The following is a 22,241-nucleotide window of genomic DNA, read 5'->3' as shown; positions in this document are numbered from 1 at the left end:
ACAGAAGGGATGGAGAGAGCGAAAGGCAGAACATGTCTGAGACAGAACATGAGAGAGAGAGAGAGAAAGAGAGAGAAAGAGCAGGAGGGAGAGGTTTAGGTAAGCCTGATTTCACTGCTGGATCAGTGAATTGATACAGACACATCAGGGCACAGGAATGTTGTGACCTCCTGCCCAGATGTTCCTAGTCAAGCTGAAATCCAGTAAAACACGGCACCCTCGGTTAGCATTCCTTTAGAAGGCCACTCCTGTATTTCATTTTCACAATGTCTTACTTGTTTTCCTTTCTCTTGTTTTTTTTTCACCCTCTAAAAGGAAGAAAAAGGCAGCCTTGTTACAAAGAGGGCTGGGAGTTATTGACCTAGCAGAAGGGTATCCTAGCTACTTAGCCACACTGTGATAGAATAACTGCAAACCAGACCCTTATGCAAGCTGTCTACAACACTCAAAACACATACATGCACAGGTCAGCAAAAGTGACACCACAGTCAAACTAAACCGCCTCACAATACTAGAGAGAGCAAAAGAGCTGGATATGCTTAGGCGAGTGAAAATTAAATCCTGGCTACGCATGTCCTCATTTCCTTTTCAATATTACATGGTGAATGGCACTCCAAACCCAAACAGATCAATACAGCTAACTTGACACATATTAGCACCATAAAAGCAACATGACTACTGAGACTAGCCCTGTCAGGAGGCATTACGCAGGAGATAACACTAAGAGAGGGAGAAACATGACACATTTGAAAACAGAAAGAACAAGAAGAAGAAAAAAATGACATGTATATATATATATATATATATATATATATATATATATATATATATATATATATATATATATATATATATTGAGTCAATGTATTCTTACCTGTTTGTTGTACTTGTTGATGGTTTGACTGCTATACTCAGAGCAGTGGTCAGATCCAAGGGAAATGTTATCTCCGGTGCCAACGAAGGTGTTGGCAGGGGGCAGGTCCTGAACAGCCTGATGCTTTTTCCCGGCCGTGGGTGACTGGGGGTGGAGCTGGACTGTGGGCAGTGGCGAGCTGGACTTGTAGTGCCGGGCCAGATCCGGGCTCCCGGGCCCTCCGTTAACAGACCGGTACCGGCCCATCCCAGGGCTGTCCGACAGCTTCTCGTTGACACCATCGTAGCGCTGGCAGTTGGGCTTGGAGGCCTCAATGGTGACGATGCTGCTGTACAGTGGCTGTTTAGACTTCTTATTCTTCTTGTCCTTCTTAGGCTTTTTGCCCTTGTCATGCTGCTGAGGGGTGAAGAAGTCCTCGTGGTCCTTCTTGCCTGCCTCATAGCCATTCTTGTTCTTGGGGCGGCAATAACGGGCCATGACGACGATGAGGATGATGAGAATGACCGTCATGATGCCCGAGACCACCCCGATGACGATGCTCAGCCGCTGCTTACCCAGGTCGTAGTTGGGGTCACCAGCGATGTTGGTATTGAGCGGCGTACCCAGGCTCTTGGCCACCTGGGCCTCTACGATGGTGGAGTTGGAGAGGGTCTCATTGACATAGACATGCACAAGGGTAGTGGTGCTCTGGGAGGGCTGCCCGCTGTCGTTCACCTGAACCACGAGTCGATGGAGGCCATAGTGTTTCTGCTCCAGCTTCCCCACCAGTGAGATGACCCCGCTGCCTCCGTCAATCTCAAACAGTTTGAAGGGGTTTCCACCGATGATGCTGTAGTTCAGGTCAGCGTTGATCCCTGTGTCCGGATCAGTGGCTATGACAGTTCGTACTACAGTCCTGACGTTGCTGGAGGGGGGCAGGAGGGTGTAAGTGCTGTTGATGGGGAAGGTGACGGTTGGCGGGTTGTCGTTCTCGTCCATCACGAAAAGTGACACGGTGGCTGTGGCGGATCTGGGTGGGTCTCCACCGTCCACAGCCTTGACCCTAAACGTGTATGAAGTCTTCTGTTCGCGGTCAAATGACATGGTGGAGAAAATGGTTCCTGTGTCATTCTCAATGGAGAAGATATCCTCCTCTTCCTCGATGAAGAGGCTCATTTCAGCGTTCTGGCCCTTGTCAGCGTCAATGACGGTCACCATGCCAACAGGGCTGTTGGGTGTTAGGTTCTCTTTGACGTAGAAGGTGAACACGTCCTGCATGAACTTTGGCTCATTGTCGTTCTTATCTGCCACCAGGACCACCACAGTGGCTGACCCCTGAAGTATGGGCATGCCCTTATCTTTAGCTATCACTTTGAACTCATACCTCTCTGTTTGCTCCCTGTCCAGAATGGTGTTTACTCTGATGTCACCACTGTCTGCATCAATGGAGAATATCCCATTTACAGAGGAGACGAGGGAATAGGCGATTTCTGCATTCTTGCCACTGTCAGCATCGATTGCCTGCACTGTGGTCACCCTCTCGCCTGGGGCATTGTTTTCCAGAAAGGACACCTCCACCACGTTCTGGCTAAAGATGGGTGGGTTGTCGTTGAAGTCTCCCACCTTCACGATAAGCGAGTTATTACTGGCCAGGCTAGGGCTTCCTGAGTCCACAGCCACGATGACCACATTGTACTCCTGTGTGGCCTCATAGTCCAGCGGGGCTGATGTATGGAGAAAGTATTTCTTCTTATTCATCTCACCCTCAATCTCACTGGCCGGTTTGAGCTGGAAGGGTACGTCACCCACCACAGTGCAGGTCACGATGCCATTCTCGCCCTGGTCGCGGTCTGACACCTGGACTAAAGCTATAGGCGTGTCCACAACTACATCCTCTGCCACATTGGCCACACCATCTTTCAAGAAAATGCGTCCGATCTTACGTATCTCGATAGCAGGCACGTTGTCGTTCTCATCTTTGATGTTGAGGACCACGGTTGCCTTGTCCATTTTGGGTGGCTGACCTCGATCCCTTGCCATTACCGTGAAGCGCAGCTGGCTCACCTCCTCACGGTCAATACGATGGAGCACGCTAAGCCACCCCGAGCCCTCGTCCAGCCTCAGCAGCCTACGCACTGACTCTGTGGCCGCACCAAATACGTACTCAATCTGACCGTTCACACCAACGTCTGCGTCAGCTGCTTTCAGCTGCAGGATGGGGGCACCAGGGGAGCTGTTCTCTGGCAGGTCAGCCTCATACACAGCCTTCTCAAAGCGGGGGCTGTTGTCATTCACATCAGTGATCATCACCCTCAGGATGGCCTGGGAGGAGCGTGGGGGGTCGCCCCCATCCCTAACACGCAGGGTGAGCTCATAAGAGTCCCTCTGCTCCCTGTCCAGCGCTCCTTTAATGATGAGCTGCGGCTGTTTTTCCCCATCAGTTGTGTCAGCAACTTGCAGTTCAAAGACGCTGCTCCTGGCTGCCCCCTCATCAAATCTCCTGCTGTCCACTCCGCGTCCCCCTGAGTTCGAACCCAGGCGCCTGGAGCTCTCCCCGCTGTCCTGAATAAGCTCATATCTCTCAATTCCGTTCCTGCCAAAATCTCTGTCGGTGGCAGTGGGCAGGAGATAGAGAGTGCCAATCGGTCTGTTCTCTTCCACTGACAGTGTCAGAACAGGAGAGGGGAAAGACGGGGTGTTGTCATTTATGTCTAAAATAATGACTTTCCCCTCGAACAGGTCAACCCAGCTCTGAGCCGGTCCAATTACTGACACTTCAAAATCTATGAAACATTCGTTTTCATCAAATATCATTTGGCATTGCTGTAATTTTTCACGGTCTATCCGCCGTTCATTAGTGGTCAGCTCGCCTGTTATATTATCTATTTTGAAAAAATCAGAGCCGGACTCGAGGGTAAACGTAACCTCACCAGACCCGGCGACGATTCCGAGGTCTTTGGCTACGTTCCCTACCCTGACATCGGCGGGTCCCTCCTCAGCCAAGCGATATCGCAACACTTGCTTGGCATCGGGCTGATTCAGCAGCTGCAGGATGAGTATACTGTAGCATATATAGTCCACTGCGCCAGTAGTCCTCATTGTTCCCCGCAATGTTTTAACTGGATTATAAAGCCTTGAATCGAATGAGGATGACGTTTACTTGCTGCTATTGTTTTTGTTAAACATAATTTTCCTTCTCGGTTAATTTGAAGTCCTTCGTTTCAGGATGTGTATGACTTCATACTCCGGACGCACTCCAACACCGCTTCAACTGCAGTGAATAAGAGCAAGTGCACCCGCTATACTTTTCTTCATTTTTTTTTGTGGGTGGGTGGGGTGGGGGGTAATCCTCACCCCTTTTTCCAGCAACGAATAAATGTTTCTTTAACAGTCCGTTCAGTCTGGTTATATCCTATGTCATGAATTCATAACGATTCCGAATATCTTATCATGCCTGTAAAGAGAAAATGTCCAAGATGTTATCTTATTTCATTTTAATGTTGAATCAGTCCGAGTTTATTCAGTTAGACAAAAAAACACACCTCCCAGACTGATATAGAAGCGATGTAAAATGGTCAAGATTCCTTAGACGATATTTCCAACAGATTAGTGGCAATGAAATTGCTCGCACAGATTCCCAAATTGTGATGATACAGCTAGGCTACTTTACAGAGCCACTCGTCTTCTTACCTTGAAGCAGCGTATAAGCAACACATCATGTGTCCAGTAGCCTATCCATGCAGCATCCGTGCACTGATTTCTTCTCTACATTTACTCACTTATAACAAGCAGCCCGTAAGTAGTTAACGTTAGTTCTCACAGTCGCAAGCAATACGGATAGAATACAAAAAAACTGATAGTGAGGGAATAATAAAAAATGAAACAAACAAGGACAATTGTAATTCCCGATGTAGATATTGGAAAATGTCGGTGAATTATTACGTGAGAATCCTCCTTCTTTCCCGCATTCTCAATCCAAGCGCCCACTCAACACATGCATGTACTCAGCGTGCGTTTGCAGCACCTATCTCGCTGGACTGTGAGAGCGATTCACAATTGTGTCTCGCGCGCTCTCTCCACCTCTCCAGTTTCGTTCCCCAGCGCACGTAACTAGGGCTGAATTTGTTTGGTAGGTTTCTAGCGGGTAGGCCTATTTGTTAAAAGGAGAGGGAGGAAGGGAGAGAGAGAGACGATAGTTTTTTTTCTCTTGTTAATAAGGGGATGATTTAACCAAATGTGACTCAGTACCACATGAAGAAAATGCAATTGCAATGCATCACACACTACCCATTCGAATGGTCTTTGTCAGGGTGGGGGTATAGTGAGATGGCTTAGAAAAGATACACTCTACCGTGAACCATTTTACGAGGATGCCGCTTCATTAATTCAATGTGTAAATTGCGTTATGGTTTAGCCTATAATGCGCCAATAGAAAAGATTGGACTGCCGCATTTTACATGGTGGTGTTTTGATTATTACACAGTCATGAGATGTCTGTAGCCAGTAGACCGTGCTATGAAGACGGTGCTATGCAGACCGTAATATATATTTCTCAGTAAAGTTGAGATAGTTGCCGCTCATTTTCGAGTGATGTCTTGACTATTCCAACACGCTGGTTCCATTTTCGCTTGTATTTGTTGTCAAACTTTTACGCATGTAGGCTATGATAGCCTACAGTCCTATATCCAAGTAATATCTTTAACCGATGACTCTCCATAGTCCAGTCATTATGTAGCCCAATTCTACATCATTATATGTTGGTTCAGTAGATTATTATGACCAAACGGGGAGATATAGTCCCCTACGTGTTGGATTCTGAGCGCAGCGCTGAGGTTTCTCTCTGTGGTTACTGATACAAATGTGTGTGGTCGCCTGTGGCTTTGTACTCTCCGGAGCAGCGAGCTCAGTGTTACCTTGCCCCTTATTATTTCAATGAATGCAGCCTAGACACCTCTGTGGATGGGCTAGTTGGAGCGTGCGACACTTGGACACTGCGCAACCCACCCATAACTATCCCTGGCAGAGATGTGTGATGATGCAGTGTGGGGCTATAGCCCATGGTGGGCAATTAAACTCAGAACATTGGAATGTATAAACAAGTCTAGATCTAAACACCTTCCCTGACAAAAAATATATTGATGCCAAAGCGGAATCATTTACATTAATCACCGCTAAAATACGTGAGTGCACGCGTGCATGTGAGGTCGTCCTCCCGTAAAGGTTTCCCCTCTCTCCCACTTAACATAGGGAGACCCGTATACTGTAGCCATCTATGCTGTGCGGTGAAGGTATGGCATCGCAATAAAAGAAAAGGAGAAAGGCTGCGGCTGTATTTTTGAGGCTCCTCTGAATTCCAGCAGTGGCCAGTTCTTTGCTCTCTATCGCCCTCTGTCTTTGACTAATATTTATAATTACAATATTCTCTTCAGCTAATGTACGTACAGTGATGTGTATTTTGGGATACTTTTTGGATGGACATTTCGGTTGTGTATATTAACATGCTTATTGGACTGACCAACATATATTTTTATTTAGATATACAGTGCCAGTCAAAGTTTGGACACACCTACTCATTCAAGCATTTTTCTTTATTTTGACTATTTTCTACATTGTATAATAATAGTGAAGACATCAAAACTATGAAATCACACGTATGGAATCATGTAGTAACCAAAGAAGTGTTAAACTAATCAAAATATATTTTATGTTTGAGATTCTTCAAAGTAGCCACCCTTTGCCTTGATGACAGCTTTGCACACTCTTGCCATTCTCTCAACCAGCTTCACCTGGAATGCATTTCAATTAACAGGTGTGCCTTGTAAAATTTTATTTTGTCAAATGTATTTTCTTCTTAATGCATTTGAGCCAATCAATTGTGTTGTAACAAGGTAGGGGTGGTATACAGAAGATAGCCCTATTTGGCAAAAGACCATATGCATATTATGGCAAGAACAGTTCATCATTACTTTAAGACATGAAGGTCAGTCAATATGGAAAATATCAAGAACTTTGAAAGTTTTTTCAAGTGCAGTCGCGAAAACCATCAAGCACTATGATGGAACTAGCTTTCATGAGGACCTCCACAGGAAAGGAAGACCCAGAGATACCTCTGCTGCAGAGGATAAGTTAATTACAGTTAACTGCACCTCAGATTGAGCCCACATAAATGCTTCACAGAGTTCAAGTAACAGACACATCTCAACATCAACTGTTCAGAGGAGACTGCGTGAAACAGGCCTTCATGGTCAAATTACTGCAAAGAAACCACTACTAAAGGACACCAATAATAAGAAGATACTTTATTGGGCCAAGAAACACGAGCAATTGACATTAGACCAGTGGAAATCGATTCGGTGGTCTGATGAGTCCAAATTTGAGATTTTGGTTCTAACCGCCGTGTCTTTGTGAGACTCAGAGTAGGTGAACGGATGATCTCCACATGTGTGGTTCCCACCGTGAAGCATGGAGGAGGAGGTGTGATGGAGTTGTTTTGCTGGTGACAATGTCAGTGATTTATTTAGAATTCAAGGCACACTCAACCAGCATGGCTACTACTGTCACGACGTCCACCGAAGGTGGCTCCTCTCCCTGTTCGGGCGGTGCTCGGCGGTCATCGTCGCCGATCTACTAGCTGCCACCGATCCATTTTTCCTTTTCGTTTAGGTCTGTCTGTTTTTGTTATCACCTGTGTCTGATTTGTTAATTTTGGTGGGTTTATTAACCTCCGCTGCCTGCTAGCGTTTGTGTGAGATTATTTTGCTGTGTTAGCTCTGTTAGGGGTGCGTGTTTGCGCCACAGGTTTTTTACCCCTCACAGTCGTTGTGTATTAGGAGTAGAGGTTTCTCCTCAGTGTGTTTCGTGATTTTCCCCGCCTGTTGTTGGTGGGTTGGGACTTATAATAAACGACTGTGCCAACTGGAATTCCTTGCTCTCCTGCTCCTGACTCCTGCACCTTCCTCTTCTTAGGAGGCACCTAACAACTACAGAATTCTGCAGCGATACGCCATCCCATCTGGTTTGCTCTTAGTGGGATAATCATTTGTTTTTCAACATGACAATGACCCAAAACACCTCCAGGCTGTGTAAGGGCTATTTGACCAAGAAGGAGAGTGATGGAGTCCAATGACCTGGCCTCCACAATCACCCGACCTCAACCCAATTGATATGGTTTGGGATGAGTTGGATCGCAGAGTGAAGGAAAAGCAGCCAACAAGTGATTAGCATATGTGGGAACTCCTTCAAGACTGTTGGAAAAGCATTCCTCATGAAGCTGGTTGAGAGAATGCCAAGAGTATGCAAAACTGTAATTAAGGCAAAGGGTGGCTACTTTGAAGAATCTAAAATCTAACATATATTTTGATTTATTTAACACTTTTTTGGTTACTACATGATTCCATATGTTATTGCATTGTTTTGATGTCTTCACTACTATTCTACAATGGAGAAACCAGTAAAAATAAAAAAAATACCTTGAATGAGTGGGTGTGTCTGTCACGCCCTGATCCCTCACCTGTCTTTGTGATTGTCTCTACCTCCCTCCAGGTGTTGCCCATCTTCCTCATTATCCCTGTGTATATATACTTGTGCTATCTGTTAGCCTGTTGCCAGTTCGTCTTGTTTGTCAAGCTTACCAGCGTTTGTCCTGTCAGCACCTGGTTTTTCCCAGCCTCTCTTTTTCTCGGCCTCCTGGTTTTGACCCTCACCTGTCCCATCTCTGTACCCACCTGCCTGACCCTAAGCCTGACTGCCGACCTGTACCCTTGCCCCTTCTCTGGATTATTGACCCATGCCTGCTTTGACCTGTCTCTTGCCTGCCCCTTGGACTATTAAACCATTGTTTATTCAACATGTCTGGATCTGGGTCTTACCTTGATTCCTGATAGTTTCCAAACGTTTGACTGGTACTGTATGTAGGCCTAGTGGTAATTCTTCTCAGCCAATGCCAGGCACAATGTTTTGTAAAATGAATGCAGGTTATGATTACAAATGCATTCATTAGTTTTGCATAATAATGCAATAAAAATGAATGCATTTCTATCATTTCACAATGCAAAAATATGCCCATATATGCACTTTCTCAAAAACTGTAGAAGATAGTGTAGAACAACAATTTCCATCTTATAGAGTAAGTCAGTGGGTGAAATGGTGAGGTGAACACTTGTATAACAAACATATTATATTAATGGGATTAATGTATTGCCTATATTATTTCGGGATTCAATACATCAGCTTTTCTCCTCTGGTTCTCTATAGGGACATAGAGTAATTGATTACATAGATATGATATAATCGTCAACCATCAGTGAACATGAAATTGTCATGAAATCAGCCTTTTAACAGGAAACATGTACAAGTTATTTTATTTCAATTAACCAGAAGCAACATTTACTCCCAAACGTAATGCCCATGACTCAAACTATGCCATAAATCCATAAGGGGATAAACCAACGAAAAGCTACACATTTACATCTCCTCTCAAAAAATGTCCCATAACTTCTGCTCATTACCTCTATGTATGTGTTACTGCAAAATACATATTTTTGTTAAATAATAAATGTACCAAGTTGCTTTGAAGTGAGGCCCTGGTTCCTCTGATCCCACCGGAATCTGTATGCATGCTGCTATTGCTGAGTGATGCTAAGCTAAGGCAGTGGCACCAGGTGTTGGGACTTTACCTAGGCTAACTCACTCAATTAATTATGGAGCCGACATTGCAGTTCGCTAAGTGCCTGCAAGAGAAGAAATCTTCCTCCATTTACATATTTGTGGCACCAAGCATAGACCTTCATCAATCAGTTTCAACTCTGATTCGTCAACCAGGGGATGTGTAGTGTGTAGTTTCACTCTCTGTGTCCCCCCTTCAGGCACAAAATTCAACACCCCACAGTTGAATGTTGTTCCCAAATCGATGCAGTTAAAATGTGTTGGAAGTGCTACAAGTGTGTAAAACTAGCAGAGAGGTGTTTCAAAGCTGACTTTCTTTGTCAGTGATACAGAAGGACATGTTGTTCATTTTTATCGCATACCTCTAAATACATCTTTAAGGACAAAATGCTTCTCACCTCTCCATCCCACCTCTCTATCCTGTTCATACACACCTCAGAGCAGCAGTCAACCATGATAGCATCAGTGTGGTGTAGCAGTGTAAGGCCGCTTTTACCGTCAGCTATCGACAACAGTGCACTCAGAGAGGTTTAAAGCTAAAGAAAGTATGCAGGGACAAAGGGACAAAGTATCATTCCTCTATGTGTGTGCTGTGTGTGAGAAGGGAATGGTGTTCTAATGTGTGTGTGTGTGTGTGTGTGTGTGTGTGTGTGTGTGTGTGTGTGTGTGTGTGTGTGTGTGTGTGTGTGTGTGTGTGTGTGTGTGTGTGTGTGTGTGTGTGTGTCTGCTCTACTTTGGTCTATTAGTCAGTGCATAGCTGAAGCATGACCATGTTGGCCCTGGGAAAAACACAACAGGCCAGCATGAAGGTGTAAAAGCCCTCTGAAGCAGCTAGCCCACTGTCAGGTAACTCTTTGTAGTATAGCCTGAAAGCTAAACTGTCATGGCATTTCTGTCTATGGAAGGAGAGGGAAGAGTCAACTAGCAGTGACTCAACACAGAGCTCCAAACCAGCTCTTCTGTAGAGCCAAGGCTTATCTCTCCAACTCCAACTCTCCCTCAAGCTAGGGCTATTTTGGGACTGTTGACGCCTTGTTTCAACCACCTCCCCTGTGTTTTCACAGAACTGTTGAAGATATCACTTGAATGTCTTGCATTCAACTGAGTTTCTGATCGTATGCTGTCTTATTGTTATAATGGTCAGTGGCTGTGGTTAGAGTAGATAGATAGATACTTTGAGACAGAATTAAATTATTCCAGCCACAATAAATGAAATAACAGACACATCCGGGATGTTCGCAGGACGTATGCAGAGCATGCTATTCTGATCTTCTGAAATAGACTAAAAAAAATTCATATTGTGTTTCTTTAGATGTGTCTAAAATAAATAATGGGATTTATTGTGATGGTGTAGGCTATATTACATGGATTTATTCAACTTTTTAAAATGTACTGTAGATGTTCCAACGGTCTGCACGCGTCCTTTTCCAATTCCGAGGCGCATATTGAACATATTGGAAGATCTGTCCAAATTTACTTTTCGTCAGCCAACAAGCTGAGCAGGCCTAACGAACAGAAAAAGCACTAGCCTATGTCAATCTACTATCCCCCATAGTACAAAAGTTGACCTATTATATTCTGTGCGGGAAAAAAATATTGCAAACATAGTCCGGGACAGTTGGATGCGATAGGAGATCCCAAATTAATACAACCACTAGCATAAAATAAAACGTTTTAAGCAATGAGCCTGACGGAACAAATGAGAACTATTAGGCTATTTTTTCACATTATAAGCGCAGCAATGCGCAAAAGGAAGTAGGCTATAAGCGCGAATGTCCACTAGCAGGAAAATAACATTCTCAAAAGTGACAATAAATGGGATTATGCATGTAATGCTTTTATTATAAAGGTGCATTTTTATGGTGAAAAAAAGCATGCGCTGTTTGCCTTAAACTGGGTGATAATGTATCATTCACAAGTCATAGGCTAATATTGTCACTCATCACACTATTCTTGATTTAATCTTGTCTTTATATATACTAAATAATATATGTGTGAAAATTGTTTTGATTTCGAATGGACCATTACCATGCACCTGTCTCGAAACAGGGGCAGTGGGAACAAAATAGAAATGTCTATAGAAATGTTGTGCAACATGAGCTCATGGGCTCTCATGAAGTGTTTGATTAGATTTTCGATTACATTTACATTGATGTCAGAGTGATTAGAGGGACAATAGAGTGCGGAGTACCAAGCAGTTAGCAAGATTGGCAGTCTACTAATGACCATCAGAGCTTGGAGAAGCCTAATTACCATGACTACAAGGTCACATGGAATTTGACTGCCATCATGACTTGTGCCCACCGGTGTGGCGGTAATAAGGTCACCAAAACAGCCGTAAATCCAACCCCTCCCTGTCTTCCAATTGGTCGTTCATAAAAATGCTGTTTCTGTTTAATTGAACGTTATGCAGTGGGGTTTTTTTTATACGGAATGCTGTCCACATCTCAAGGAACCATGTGGGTAACTACTGTGGGTAACAGACAACTTAATTGGCAAAGGATAGAAGTGTTGGTGACTTTTTATATTGAACACTGCAATGCTGATCATAGTCTTTGCACATTTCTAACCATGAACAATGTTGTTGGTCAGATGTTGGCTGCTTTCCTAAAGCATTTAGCCATTTCTTTAGATAAAATATTGACGATGATGTTTATGAGTGTCACCAGTAGGCAGTGCCATGCACAGACGTTTCACGGGGGAGGTGCAACAACAACAAAAAAACAAATTTCAGAACTCATATTTCGAAAGTCATTACATACCAACTGCCTCTGTAGCAGAATCTATTTGTATAGTACATGTTTTTTTGCCCCTAATGGATTTAATCAAACAAATTAAGGCTCACATTATTTGTATTTTCATGTATACATATGAGACACGCCAATTATATGTATTTTAACCAGTTATATTTTATGAAGTTTGTAGTTGACTGTCAAATGCTTAACACTAGCATGCCCAATTCACCCTAACTAATTTTAGCTCCTGTTTTAGCTAGTCTATGGGTTTTTGTTAGATGAATATATGCCTCTTCAATAATATATTTTACTAGTAAACTGTCTAAAGAGATAATTGTATGTACTGTTGTAGACTATGTAATACAAGGGTAGTATTTTAGTGGTTTGTACACCACCACCAGACAATATTGTGTGATCACTAAATTTCATGAAGAACTGAGAGCTACAGTAGGGAGAACAAGTATTTGATACACTGCCAATTTAGCAGGTTTTCCCACTTACAAAGCATGTGGAGGTCTGTAATTCTTATCATAGGTACACTTCAACTGTGAGAAACGGAATTTTAAAAAATCCAGAAAATCACATTGTATGATTTTTAAGTAATTAATTAGCATTTTATTGCATGACATAAGTATTTGATGTATCAGAAAAGCAGAACTTAATATTTGGTACAGAAACCTTTGTTTGCAATTACAGAGATCATACGTTTCCTGTATTTCTAGACCAGGTTTGCACACACTGCAGCAGGGATTTTGGCCCACTCCTCCACACAGACCTTCAGGTTTCGGGGCTGTCGCTGGGCAGTACGGACTTTCACCTCCCTCCAAAGATTTTCTATTGGGTTCAGGTCTGGAGACTGGCTAGGCCACTCCAGGACCTTGAGATGCTTCTTACGGAGCCACTCCTTAGTTGCCCTGGCTGTGTGTTTTGGGTTGTTGTCATGCTGGAAGACCCAGCCACGACCCATCTTCAATGCTCTTACTGAGGGAAGGAGTTTGTTGTCCAAGATCTCACTATACATGGCCCCATCCATCCTCCCCTCAATACTGTGCAGTCGTCCTGTCCCCTTTGCAGAAAAGTATCCCCAAAGAATGATGTTTCCACCTCCATGCTTCACGGTTGGCATGGTGTTATTGGGGTTGTACTCATCCTTCTTCTTCCTCCAAACATGGCGAGTGGAGTTTAGACCAAAAAGCTCTATTTTTGTCTCATCAGACCACATGACCTTCTCCCATTCCTCTGGACCATCCAGATGGTCATTGGCAAACTTCAGACGGACCTGGACATGCGCTGGCGTAGTGTGTTATTAATGGTGTTCTCTGAGACGGTGGTCCCAGCTCTCTTCAGGTCATTGACCAGGTCCTGCCGTGTAGTTCTGGGCTGATCCCTCACCTTCCTCATGATCATTGATGCCCCACGAGGTGAGATCTAGCATTGAGCCCCAGACCGAGGGTGATTGACCGACATCTTGAACTTCTTCCATTTTCTAATAATTGCGCCAACAGTTGTTGCCTTCTCACCAAGCTGCTTGCCTATTGTCCTGTAGCCCATCCCAGCCTTGTGCAGGTCTACAATTTTATCCCTGATGTCGTTACACCCTCTCTGGTCTTGGCCATTGTGGAGAGGTTGGAGTCTGTTTAATTGAGTGTGTAGACAGGTGTCTTTTATACAGCTAACGAGTTCAAACAGGTGCAGTTAATACAGGTAATGAGTCGAGAACAGGAGGGGTTCTTAAAGAAAAACTAACAGGTCTGTGAGAGCCGTAATTCTTACTGGTTGGTAGGCGATCAAATACTTATGTCATGCAATAAAATGCTAATTAATTACTTAAAAATCGACTTCTTGGCACTGACGGAAACATGGATCACCACAGATAACACTGCTACTCCTACTGCTCTCTCTTCGTCCGCCCACGTGTTCTCGCACACCCCGAGAGCTTCTGGTCAGCGGGGTGGTGGCACCGGGATCCTCATCTCTCCCAAGTGGTCATTCTCTCTTTCTCCCCTTACCCATCTGTCTATCGCCTCCTTTGAATTCCATGCTGTCACAGTTACCAGCCCTTTCAAGCTTAACATCCTTATCATTTATCGCCCTCCAGGTTCCCTCGGAGAGTTCATCAATGAGCTTGATGCCTTGATAAGCTCCTTTCCTGAGGATGGCTCACCTCTCACAGTTCTGGGCGACTTTAACCTCCCCACGTCTACCTTTGACTCATTCCTCTCTGCCTCCTTCTTTCCACTCCTCTCCTCTTTTGACCTCACCCTCTCACCTTCCCCTCTACTCACAAGGCAGGCAATACGCTCGACCTCATCTTTACTAGATGCTGTTCTTCCACTAACCTCACTGCAACTCCCCTCCAAGTCTCCGACCACTACCTTGTATCCTTTTCCCTCTTGCTCTCATCCAACACTTCCCACACTGCCCCTACTCGGATGGTATCGCGCCGTCCCAATCTTCGCTCTCTCTCCCCGCTACTCTCTCCTCTTCCATCCTATCATCTCTTCCCTCTGCTCAAACCTTCTCCAACCTATCTCCTGATTCTGCCTCCTCAACCCTCCTCTCCTCCCTTTCTGCATCCCTTGATTCTCTATGTCCCCTATCCTCCAGGCCGGCTCGGTCCTCCCCTCCTGCTCCGTGGCTCGACGACTCATTGCGAGCTCACAGAACAGGGCTCCGGGCAGCCGAGCGGAAATGGAGGAAAACTCGCCTCCCTGCGGACCTGGCATCCTTTCACTCCCTCCTCTCTACATTTTCCTCTTCTGTCTCTGCTGCTAAAGCCACTTTCTACCACTCTAAAGTCCAAGCATCTGCCTCTAACCCTAGGAAGCTCTTTGCCACCTTCTCCTCCCTCCTGAATCCTCCTCCCCCTCCTCCCCCTCTCTGCAGATGACTTCGTCAACCATTTTGAAAAGAAGGTCGACGACATCCGATCCTCGTTGCTAAGTCAAACGACACCGCTGGTTCTGCTCACACTGCCCTACCCTGTGCTCTGACCTCTTTCTCCCCTCTCTCTCCAGATGAAATCTCGCGTCTTGTGACGGCCGGCCGCCCAACAACCTGCCCGCTTGACCCTATTCCCTCCTCTCTTCTCCAGACCATTTCCGGAGACCTTCTCCCTTACCTCACCTCGCTCATCAACTCATCCCTGACCGCTGGCTACGTCCCTTCTGTCTTCAAGAGAGCGAGAGTTGCACCCCCTTCTGAAAAAACCTACACTCGATCCCTCCGATGTCAACAACTACAGACCAGTATCCCTTCTTTCTTTTCTCTCCAAAACTCTTGAACGTGCCGTCCTTGGCCAGCTCTCCCGCTATCTCTCTCAGAATGACCTTCTTGATCCAAATCAGTCAGGTTTCAAGACTAGTCATTCAACTGAGACTGCTCTTCTCTGTATCACGGAGGCCCTCCGCACTGCTAAAGCTAACTCTCTCTCCTCTGCTCTCATCCTTCTAGACCTATCGGCTGCCTTCGATACTGTGAACCATCAGATCCTCCTCTCCACCCTCTCCGAGTTGGGCATCTCCGGCGCGGCCCACGCTTGGATTGCGTCCTACCTGACAGGTCGCTCCTACCAGGTGGCGTGGCGAGAATCTGTCTCCTCACCACGCGCTCTCACCACTGGCGTCCCCCAGGGCTCTGTTCTAGGCCCTCTCCTATTCTCGCTATACACCAAGTCACTTGGCTCTGTCATAACCTCACATGGTCTCTCCTATCATTGCTATGCAGACGACACACAATTAATCTTCTCCTTTCCCCCTTCTGATGACCAGGTGGCGAATCGCATCTCTGCATGTCTGGCAGACATATCAGTGTGGATGACGGATCACCACCTCAAGCTGAACCTCGGCAAGACGGAGCTGCTCTTCCTCCCGGGGAAGGACTGCCCGTTCCATGATCTCGCCATCACGGTTGACAACTCCATTGTGTCCTCCTCCCAGAGCGCTAAGAACCTTGGCGTGATCCTGGACAACACCCTGTCGTTCTCAACTAACATCAAGGCGGTGGCCCGTTCTTGTAGGTTCATGCTCTACAACATCCGCAGAGTACGACCCTGCCTCACACAGGAAGCAGCGCAGGTCCTAATCCAGGCACTTGTCATCTCCCGTTTGGATTACTGCAACTCGCTGTTGGCTGGGCTCCCTGCCTGTGCCATTAAACCCCTACAACTCATCCAGAACGCCGCAGCCCGTCTGGTGTTCAACCTTCCCAAGTTCTCTCACGTAACCCTGCTCCTCCGCTCTCTCCACTGGCTTCCAGTTGAAGCTCGCATCCGCTACAAGACCATGGTGCTTGCCTACGGAGCTGTGAGGGGAACGGCACCTCAGTACCTCCAGGCTCTGATCAGGCCCTACACCCAAACAAGGGCACTGCGTTCATCCACCTCTGGCCTGCTCGCCTCCCTACCACTGAGGAAGTACAGTTCCCGCGCAGCCCAGTCAAAACTGTTCGCTGCTCTGGCCCCCCAATGGTGGAACAAACTCCCTCACGACGCCAGGACAGCGGAGTCAATCACCACCTTCCGGAGACACCTGAAACCCCACCTCTTTCAGGAATACCTAGGATAGGATAAAGTAATCCTTCTCACCCCCCTTGAAAGATTTAGATGCACTATTGTAAAGTGGCTGTTCCACTGGATGTCTTAAGGTGAACGCACCAATTTGTAAGTCGCTCTGGATAAGAGCGTCTGCTAAATGACTTAAATGTAAATGTAATTATTCGGAATTTGGGATGAACAGCATGCCCAAATTAAACGGCCTGCTACTCGGGCCCAGAAGATATGATATGCATATACCTGGTAGATTTGGATAGAGTTTCCAAAACTGTTAAAATAGTATCTGTGAGTATAACAGAACTGATTTAGCAGGTGAAAACCTGAGAAAAATCCATTCCGGAAGTAGTTTTTGTTTTTGTTTTGTAGTTTTCTATTCAATGCCATTACAGTACCCATTGACTTAGGACTCCATTTGCAGTTCCTATGACTTCCACTAGATGTCACCAGTCTTTAGAAATCGTTTCAGGCTTGTATTCTTATAAATGAGGGAGTAAGACCAGTCTGAACTTGTGGACCCTAACGTGTCGCAGAGCTTTTTCAGGTGCATGTGCATTTCTTGTTTACCTTTCATATTGACGACGTTAATGTCCGGTTGAAATATTATAGATAATTTAGGCTAAAAAACAAGGATTGAGGATTGAATATAAACATCGTTTGACATGTTTCTATGAACTTTACGGATACAATTTAGATTTTTTTTGTCTGATTGTTTTGACTGAGTTTGAGCCTGTGGATTACTGAAGAAAACACGCTAACAAAACTGAGGTTTTTGGGTATAAAGAGACTTCATCGAACAAAAGGAACATTTATTGAGTAAATTAATGTCTTCTGATTGCCACCATATGAAGATCATCAAAGGTAAGGGATTAATTTTATCTCTATTTCTGAGTTTTGTAACGCTTCTGCTTGGCTGGTTACTGTTTGTAATAATTTATCAACTGGGCTATGTTCTCGGATAGGTATTTTCTGGGCTAGGTATGCTTTCGCAGAAAAGCATTTTATAAATATGACACTGTGGTTGGTTTAACAAGAAGTTAATCTTTAAACCTATGTAAAATAAGTTTTGCTTTCTGAATTTTTATCATGAGCATTTCTGTAATTGAATTTGGAGCTCTGCAACCTCACTGGATGTTGGCCAGATGGGACGCTAGCGTCCCACTTACCCTAGAAAGGTTAAGTTTTTCTCTCCTCATTTGATAAGACAGAAATTAACCACCACAACAATTAATAAAATTGGCATTCGACAATTTACATTGACCCCTCCCTTTTGTACACTGCTGCTACTCGCTGTTTATTATCTATGCTTAGTCACTTCAACACCACCTACAGTACATGTACAAATTACCTCAACTAACCTGTACCCACGCACACTGACTCAGTACCGTTGCCCCCTGTATATAGCCTCGTTATTGTTTGTCACGACTTCCGCCGAAGTTGGCTCCCCTGCCTGATCGGGTGGTGCTCGGCGGTCGTCGTCAACGTCCTACTAGCCGCTACCGATCCCTTTTTCGTTTGTCTGTTGGTTTTGTCTTATTAGTTTCACCTGGGTGCATTTTGGTTTAATTAGCCCTTGTTTTGCCCTTGTTCGCCCTTGTTTTGTGCGGGATTGTCTTTTGTTACGTGTGTACAATTAGGTTGTGGTGTATTTTGTTTTCTATACTGGACACCATGTGGTTTTGGGTTGTCTGGTATAGTGTCCTGCGCCATGTATTTTATTGGTCTTATGAGTTTGGTGTGCAATAGTAAAGCACTTTACTCCGTTACTCTCTCTCTGCATCTGATTCCTGCACACACACCTAGTCCTGTGTGACATTGTTATTCTTATTGTTTTACTTTTTATTATTACTTTTTTATTTTAGTCTACTTGGTAAATATCTTCTTATCTCTTCTTGAACTGCACTACTACACTAAGCATTTTACAGTAAAGTCTACACTTGTATTTGGTGCATGTACTAATAAAGTTTGATTTGATTTGACATACAATCTCAATTAATTTTGCATCATATCTCCTGTATTGGAGTATGTAATTTGGGAGCAGTAATACTGACACAAACATTTTTTTATAAACATTTTACATTTAGGCCATTTAGCAGATGCTCTTATCTAGAGTGACTTTCAGTAGTGTGTGCATACATTTCCGTACTGGTCCCTCAAGAGAATCGAACCCACAACCCTGGCATTGCAAACACCATGACAAACTTTCTCCGACATTATGAACTGTAATGTGGCTCCTTATTTTTTTCCCCTTCATCCCAGAAATGGATCAGTTGGGGAAGCTGGGCTCTTTCTAAACTGTGCTCTTCTAACCTGCAGAGTTTTCCCCACTGTCTAAACGTTTCAACACAATATTTCAATATTACACAATTCTAAAATAATTTCATTCAATTGATATTTAATACCTCTCTGTTTGGTTCAATGTTATTAAACTGAAGCTGAAATATTGACTTCTATTAAACTGGGAGAAGGGGGCACTTAAGGGGATTCTATTCGGACAACCCACATCAGGCCCGTTTTGCATGACTGTGGACAGGTTCTTTGAATCACAATCTCTCTCTGTCTCATACTACCATGATTCCAATTGATATGTAGTGCAGAATATGAGTGGAAGTAATACAACCATTGGACTTCTAACAATACTCTGCAGAGATTATCAACAAAACAGCCACCCAAAGAACCAGGAGTATGTGTGTGCTGTTCGGGAGCAGCGTCCGTCAGATCAGGAAACCCCCACTGAGCCCAGGTTTAAGGAGTTCCTGTATAATTGTGAATTGGAAGTCTTGGATTTCGCTTGGTGCTTTTAACTGGCCCATCTGTAGACAAATGGTTAAATAGATTTTCCTGCTCTTCCAAGACCACGCCTCACTGCAGTAGGTCCAGGATGGGCAGGCTGAGCCAATACTCATCTTGCAGGATCTCAGCAATTACAACCGGTGGTTCTCAGGCCAGCCCAGATCTCTCATGGATCGCCCTGCGGAACATCCCCACATTGTTGTGCCACGCCTTCAGGAAGATGTTCTCCATGGGCAACCTCTTCTGGACGTATCCTGTGTCTCTGTGGGGCACTTATCTACCTAGCCTGTCCACTGGATTTCATCCCCAAGGCCCTGTTCGGCTTGATAGGCTTCATGGCCTTTTTTTAACCTTTATTTAACTAGGCAAGTCAGTGTCTCCTGGCCCCTCCTGTCTCAGCCTCCAGTATTTATGCTGCAGTAGTTTATGTGTCGGGAGGCTGGGGTCAGTTTGTTATATCTCCTGTCCTATTCGGTGTCCTGTGTGAATTTAAGTGTGCTCTCTCTAATTCTCTTTCTCTCTTTCTTTCCTTCTCTCTCTCGGAGCCCTAGGACCATGCCCAATACTACCTGACATGATGACTCCTTGCTGTCCCCAGTCCACCTGGCCGTGCTGCTGCTCCAGTTTCAACTGTTCTGCCTCATTATTATTGGACCATGCTGGTCACTTATGAACATTTGAACATCTTGGCCATGTTCTGTTATAATCTCCACCCGGCACAGCCAGAAGAGGACTGGCCACCCCACATAGCCTGGTTCCTGTCTAGGTTTCTTTCTAGGTTTTGGCCTTTCTATGGAGTTTTTCCTAGCCACCGTGCTTCTACACCTGCATTGCTTGCTGTTTGGGGTTTTAGGCTGGGTTTCTGAACAGCACTTTGAGATATCAGCTGATGTACGAAGGGCTATATAAATAAATTTGATTTGAGTTAAAGAACAAAATTATTATTTTCAATGATGGCCTAGAGACAGTGGGTTTAATTGCCTTGTTCAGGGGCAGAACTACAGATTTTTACCTTGTCAGCTCGGGCATTCTGTCGTGCAACCTTTCGGTTACGAGTCCAACGCTCTAACCACTAGGCTACCTGCCACCCCGACTTCTTTGTCATCTTGCTCCTCTTCATCTATGTCTCAGACTGGCAGGTGACTCAGACTGTCAGGTTGACAAACAGCCACTGGACAGGAGTATGTAATCAATCAAATACCTATTTATATCATGCCAGGTCAAACACACTGTGCCAGTCAGTGATCTTTATCTAGTGCTTTGGCCTTCAATGGGGACCTGATAAAAGTCCCCCTGATTAAAGTCCCTATAATCAGGGGGACTTTATCAGGTGGGTGTGGGGGAGGGATATCAACAAAAAAGTATAGTTCTTTTGGTAAGGGTATTAGAGCAATATACAAATAAAATAAATAAACCATTCGGATTGTTGAACTGGCTGATCTGAAGTTAACATTTTGTTCGTATTTGCAAATGTATATCTTTCATACATTTAGGTGTGTTTGAGAAGTACAATCCAATCTGGTATATTAAATGTTCTCTCTCTTGCAAACATAAAAATAATAATAATAGAAATGTTACTAAACAGTCAGTTCTGTTGAACTTTGTCAACACACAGCAGTTGATGCTTTGCATTGTTTGATTTGGTACATATGATTGCTATATTAATTAAGGAAGCAATAGCTAAATGGAATATAGCATTTTGATTACCTATCCGTATTGATTATTGTTACAGCTGAGGTAATTGGATACCACACTTGTGTGTTGTGTTGATTAAGTATAACACTGGGATATATTCAATATCTCTTCCCCCTTCAACTAATGCTAGTAAAACATTAAGGACACCTTCCTAATATTGAGTTGCACCCACCCCCACTTTTTCCCTCAGAACAGACTCAATTTGTCACAGCATGGACTCTGGTTGTCTGGATGTCCTTTGGGTGGTGGATCATTGTTGATACACATAGAAAACTGATGAGTGAGAAAATACCAACAGCGATATTCCCATACCCCGTTCAAAGGCACTTAAATCTTTTGTCTTGCAAATTCACCCTCGGAATGGTACACATACACAATCCATATCTCAATTGTCTCAAGGCTTAACAATTATTCTTTAACCTCTCTCCTTCCATTTATATACACTGATTGAAGTGGATTTAGCGAGTAACATCAATAAGGTATGTTAGAGTTAACGTGGATTCACCTGGTCAGCCTATGTCATGGAAAGAGCAAGTGACCTTAATGTTTTGTACACTCAGTGTATCGATTACAGGAGCTGATGGTAATGTCAGGCTGTGGGTAACTGGTGCATGGGAATCAGGCGCAGGAGAGCATGAGATGAGTGAAAAAGGTAGTTTATTCCACTGCACCAGTATAAAACAAATACTTAAGGTGCGTGAAAAGCTAGCTAACATTGAACATTGCAGATTAGTGCAGGGAGTAACATCATGAGTTGTGATTATGGTTAATTGTTTACCTAGCTAGCTGTCTTAAACTACAGGCATTTTTTGTCATTTCATAATCCCAGTGTCAACACATGCAACAGCCACAGCCCCACCCTCCCTGCATCTCTCCTCTCCCTCTGTTAGCAGGGCTTGTCTGAAAAGAAATGTCTCAGTCAGAAAAAAAAACAGATAAAAACAATGCTCCG

General features: G+C 44.4%; 1 protein-coding gene and 1 pseudogene across 3 annotated transcripts in view; one reads left to right on the top strand and one right to left on the bottom strand.

Moving 5' to 3' along the window:
- LOC115138211 (protocadherin-7-like) overlaps window positions 1-4,940 on the bottom strand; it is a 216,881-nt gene extending 211,941 nt beyond the window's left edge. For 2 of the 3 annotated variants that reach the window (XM_029674817.2, XM_029674818.2), the window contains exons 1-2: window positions 4,544-4,940; window positions 875-4,307 (exon numbers count right to left, since the gene is read on the bottom strand). In XM_029674817.2, coding sequence (XP_029530677.1) covers window positions 875-3,952 — 3,078 coding nt within the window. In that variant the 5' untranslated portion in view covers window positions 3,953-4,307; window positions 4,544-4,940. Of the gene's footprint in view, window positions 1-874 lie in introns of all 3 variants that reach the window. The other variant, XM_065025562.1, reaches the window with a different exon arrangement.
- A 14,461-nt stretch (window positions 4,941-19,401) lies between these two features.
- On the top strand, window positions 19,402-21,335 carry LOC115139086 (E3 ubiquitin-protein ligase RNF170-like; annotated as a pseudogene).
- Window positions 21,336-22,241: the final 906 nt, after the last annotated feature.

Source organism: Oncorhynchus nerka, linkage group LG12 (assembly GCF_034236695.1).
Source record: "Oncorhynchus nerka isolate Pitt River linkage group LG12, Oner_Uvic_2.0, whole genome shotgun sequence".
NCBI lineage: Eukaryota > Metazoa > Chordata > Actinopteri > Salmoniformes > Salmonidae > Oncorhynchus > Oncorhynchus nerka.
The sequence above is the reverse complement of the archived record's forward strand: the minus strand, read 5'-3'. Positions and strand labels throughout refer to the sequence as shown.